Source organism: Archocentrus centrarchus, chromosome 12 (assembly GCF_007364275.1).
Source record: "Archocentrus centrarchus isolate MPI-CPG fArcCen1 chromosome 12, fArcCen1, whole genome shotgun sequence".
Lineage (NCBI taxonomy): Eukaryota > Metazoa > Chordata > Actinopteri > Cichliformes > Cichlidae > Archocentrus > Archocentrus centrarchus.
In genome coordinates, this window is record NC_044357.1 from 22,763,427 (window position 1) to 22,768,348 (window position 4,922).

At 43.1% G+C, this 4,922-nt stretch overlaps 1 protein-coding gene across 1 annotated transcript; it reads left to right on the plus strand.

Moving 5' to 3' along the window:
* The first annotated feature begins 2,170 nt into the window (after positions 1-2,170).
* LOC115789548 (5-hydroxytryptamine receptor 1A-beta) lies at positions 2,171-3,513 on the plus strand. Its single transcript, XM_030743007.1, has one exon. It carries the CDS (start codon positions 2,263-2,265, stop codon positions 3,511-3,513), a length of 1,251 nt encoding a protein of 416 aa, XP_030598867.1. The 5' UTR covers positions 2,171-2,262.
* Positions 3,514-4,922: the final 1,409 nt, after the last annotated feature.

The following is a 4,922-nucleotide window of genomic DNA, read 5'->3' on the forward strand; positions in this document are numbered from 1 at the left end:
CATATGGATACAAATGACTGCTTACTTAAAGAGTCCTCCTTATATACTCTTATCTCTTCTGTTACCCAGGTGCGCTATAGGAGTTGTGAAATGCTTCAACATATGCACAGCGATTGATTTCGGGCTCAAAGGTTGGAGGACGGAAATCAATCAGTTCAATCACAGGAAGGATTCGAAGTGTCCTGAGCAGTAGGCCTACACATACAAACAGATATTAATTTTTTACATCTGCTCCACAAGTGTTCCGTTTTGATGGTAAAAAAACTAAAAAGTAAATCATTTTAGTTCTATAATTTCTTAAATGCAACAAAAATGTGGCATCTTTGTGTGGTACTGAAAATGCAGAGTTAAACTACAGACTACAGGTTATTCACACGTGTTAAAAGATGTTAACAATCCCTTTTTATACTTATTATAAATGTTGATAAGCTGATTTACACCCATAGGCTGTCACTGCGCTGTGGCAGCCTGTTGCAGCAGCTCACTGTGATTTATGCTAACGTGAAATGGCTACTTTTTCTTTTTGCAAAGTCCAGTTTTACAAATCTGAATGAAATGATTTTTGCAATCTTGGAAAACTAAACTAAAAACAGGGAATAGCCTTAGTTTTAGTATTTAAGTATTTTAAGTATTCAGTATTTACTGGATCCTTTCTCTTTTTCCAGACCACTTTCTCTAAGCCATCGAGATGGTTGCATGGTAAAATCCCAGGATTTCAGCAGTTACTGAAATCTGGTCATTTTGACCATGTCTGCATGCCTAAATGCACTGAGTTGCTGACATGTGATTGGCTGATTAGCTAACTGCATTGAATCAGTGCAATCCAGTTAAGGACATGTTTTGAAGCAGGTTGTTTAACCTTGAATTTGTGTAACCTGTAAAGGTGACCCAGTGTATATGTTAATTAATTATATATGAATTCTAACACCTGTTAAAGTTCACTGTCCCTCCGGTGTTTATGCTCTGTCACCGATCCTGGCTAAAAAAATCTGTTTACAGGACTTTTAAATTAAATTACAAATTAAAATACAAATTAAATTTGTATTTTAAATTAATGGCATATTTTTTCCAGTTCAAATGAGGGAAAAATACAGCACGGTGGCATGGTGGTTAGCACTACTGCCTCACAGCTAGAATGACATCTAGAAGGTCTGGGTTCGACTCCACCTTAGCCCAGACCTCTCGCTGTGTGGAGTTTGCATGTTCTCCCCGTGTCTGCGTGGGTTTTGTACGGGTACTCTGGTTTCCTCCCACAGTCCAAAGACATGCACTTACTGGGGTTAGGTTAATTGGTGATTCTAAATTGTCCATAGGTGTGAACGTGAGTGTGAATGGTCGTCTGTCTCTCTGTGTTGGCCCTGCAACAGGCTGGTGACCTGTACAGGGTGTACCCTGTGTTATCTGGGATAGACTCCAGCCCCCCTGCTACCGTGAAAAGGATAAGTGGAAGAGAATGGATGGATGGATTTTTCCCAGTTCAAATAAAGGAAAAATTATGGAATTGCTCAAAGATTTTAGACTGTCATAAAAGCCTGAGGAGGTGCAACAAAGTAGTTTAATATACCATGCCATATTTTTCCCCTCAACATTGAGCACTTGAATACATACATTTCAATAATGCATTAATTTGGCATGATCGCCCAACTTTTCAGTTTATTTTTTTTAATCTATTTGGAAGGTGTTCAAAGCTTAAGATAATAGAAATTATATTGCAAATGTTTATTTATTCTGACAGCGGGCCAACGCCAGATGGCAGTGTGACATCTCGGGTTGATCGCAATGCGCTGACCGTGGTGCTGAAAACAGAGACCACTATCAAAATAAATATAAATAAATACGAAGAAGGCATCATATTTCATATCAACTGAGAATGACTTGAAACAACAATTGAAAATGTTTTAAATTAAAAAATACATTTTAACATCTCAGTAAAATGACTAAATCCACTTGTTTCAATAAAGTTGTTATAAATAAATATTAATCCACAAAATGTTTGTTTCATTGCTCCTACACCTTCACTGCCTGCGCTGCAGACTGAACAGACATAACCGTGATTCTGTTGCATCCTCACACAGAAATGACGCATTTTCCATCACTGGTATAAAAACGCAACATCATTCTCCGCCAGCAGCCGAGACTCGCAGTTTACAGCCTCTCTGCACATCTCAGCAGTCCAGCTGCCCGCTATGCGCTCTTCAAGGTGTCCCCCTGTGGTGCGCTCTACAGAGTAGAAACTCTTCAAACACATCAAGTCGGCCAACGATGGAGGGCACAAACAACACGACAGCCTGGCCTCAGTTTGATAACTCTTCAAACAAACCCCCAAAACCCGAAGACGAGGAGGTAAAGCTCAGTTATCAAGTGGTTACATCCTTCCTGCTTGGCGCGCTCATCCTGTGCGCAATATTTGGGAACGCGTGCGTGGTTGCAGCCATCGCGCTGGAGCGCTCTCTCCAGAACGTCGCCAACTATCTGATCGGCTCTCTAGCTGTCACGGACCTGATGGTGTCGGTGCTGGTGCTGCCCATGGCGGCGCTTTACCAGGTCTTAAACCGGTGGACTCTCGGGCAGGTTCCGTGCGACATCTTTATCTCGCTGGATGTGCTATGTTGCACGTCGTCCATCCTGCACCTGTGCGCCATCGCTCTGGACAGATACTGGGCGATAACCGAGCCCATAGACTACATGAAGAAGAGGACGCCGAGGAGAGCCGCGGTCCTCATCAGTGTCACTTGGCTGGTGGGGTTTTCCATCTCTGTGCCGCCGATGCTGATCATGCGCTCCCAACCCAGCAGCCTGGCAGAGGACAGGGCGAACCCCAAGCAGTGTAAGATAAGGCAAGACCCCTGGTACACAATATACTCCACATTCGGGGCTTTTTACATCCCGCTGACACTAATGCTGGTTTTATACGGGCGGATATTCAAAGCGGCACGGTTTCGCATCAGGAGGACGGTGCGTAAAACTGAGAAGAAGAAAGTGTCCGACTCCTGCTTGGCGCTTTCTCCTGCCCTGTTCCATAAAAAGATTCAAGGGGAAGGGCAGGGGAAGAGCTGGAAAAGGAGCGTAGAGCCCCGACCGCTGCCGAGCGTCAACGGCGCAGTGAAGCACGCGGAGGATGGCGAGTCTCTGGAGATTATCGAAGTTCACAGCAACTCCAAAGGCAACCTGCCGCTGCCCAACACCCCGAGCTCCGTACCGCTGTTCGAGAGCAGGCACGAGAAGGCGACGGAGGCGAAGAGGAAGATCGCGCTGGCGCGGGAGCGCAAAACGGTGAAGACTCTCGGCATCATCATGGGCACCTTCATCCTCTGCTGGCTGCCCTTCTTCATCGTCGCCCTTGTCATGCCTTTTTGCCAGGAGTCGTGCTACATGCCCCGCTGGCTGGAGGATGTCATTAACTGGCTGGGCTACTCCAACTCCTTACTCAATCCCATCATTTACGCGTACTTTAACAAAGACTTTCAGAGCGCTTTCAAAAAAATAATCAAGTGTCACTTTTGCCGACCGTGATGGTTCAAGTTTGTGTATGTGCGCGCGTGTTTGCGCGTGCGCGATGCCACCATAGACTCACCGGATCACCGAGGGTCGAACCGAAGACACCCAGGTGAAAGGAGACGAGCCCGTGATACCAACAGCCTACGAATAGTTTATTCTGAAATAAGACACGAGGGCTCATAATGATTATTGTCGCTAATCACCATCGTTAAATATCTCCAGAGATGTTTGTAGCCTATGCATAGATAAAGCTGTGATCGTTTGATTGAAGCTCCGTGTTTCTCATCCTGTTCTTTGATGTCCAATAAAAAATACTTTTTTTCTGAAGTGATTATTTTAAATTCTGGAGTAGAAAAAAAATCTTGAAGTGGTGGGAAACTGTGAAGCTACGTTTCGACCGGCTAACCTGAGATTATCATTATTACGAATGTCTAATCGGAGTGTTATTGGTAAATCATAAATCATGCTGTGGTTCCAGCTTCTTAAATGTGGAAATTTGCTGCTTTCCTCGTGTGTCTGTTTAAAATTTGGGGGCCTTTTGAATCTGATGGTTTCAGTGTGAAGCAATTTTATGAATTATTTCATATAATTTCTTTTAACTTAAATACTCAACAATTTATTTAGTAAATTTATGGGAAAATGATCTATAGATGTATCCCTGCTACACCCTAATTCAAAACTATAATAATGCACAATAATTTGGCAATCAGCAAAACAGAAAGGGACTAATCCGTTTAGTCACTATAAGGTACCTTCAACTTTTTAAGGATTTTCAGTCTATCTCTGGTGATAACTGTCACCTAGCTTCTGCAAACTACCCATGAATATGCATGCAAATGATGATATTAAATATCTACTGCACAGCCCTCAAGCAAGGCTCATAATGAGACACTTTTCCCAACAGAAGCTGTCAGCAGTGAAGGATGTGACTGTGCAGCTTCCACGTGTGGATTTTTTTTTTAGTCTGCCTGTGTGAATGTGGCTAAATGACCTCTGCATCCATCACTGACCTGTTGGAGAGCCACTCATTACAGATTCGTGCCTTAAATCAGAAAATATTAAATAGATGAAGCTGAATTTCTGGGAAATGTGGCCAAAATTAATGCTAAGTATAATTAGAATATTTAAATGGATGAAAGAGTGTCTCTGATTAAAGCCTTTCTTTCTACATGAGGAGGAAATGATTATATATGTGATTCTGACAGGCAGCGAGGAGGAAGACGATCTAAAAATGAACGTTCACATGGGAAAATCTCGAGTTGAGAAGCAGTTGTGTATTTAAATCTGTCAAAAAAGCACCTTACTTCCTCACAGGATTTAATTCCCTTCCACATCAAACATGAGCCCCGAGTCCTGATAGTGTTTTCTCAGCTCCACGCGCACTCTGATCCTGTCACGTCACGCATGCATGGATGTGACATCAA

What these genes read in the sequence shown, in the direction of transcription:
- LOC115789548 (XM_030743007.1), top strand. Translation starts at nt 2,263, where the DNA reads ATGGAGGGCACAAACAACACGACAGCCTGGCCTCAGTTTGATAACTCT.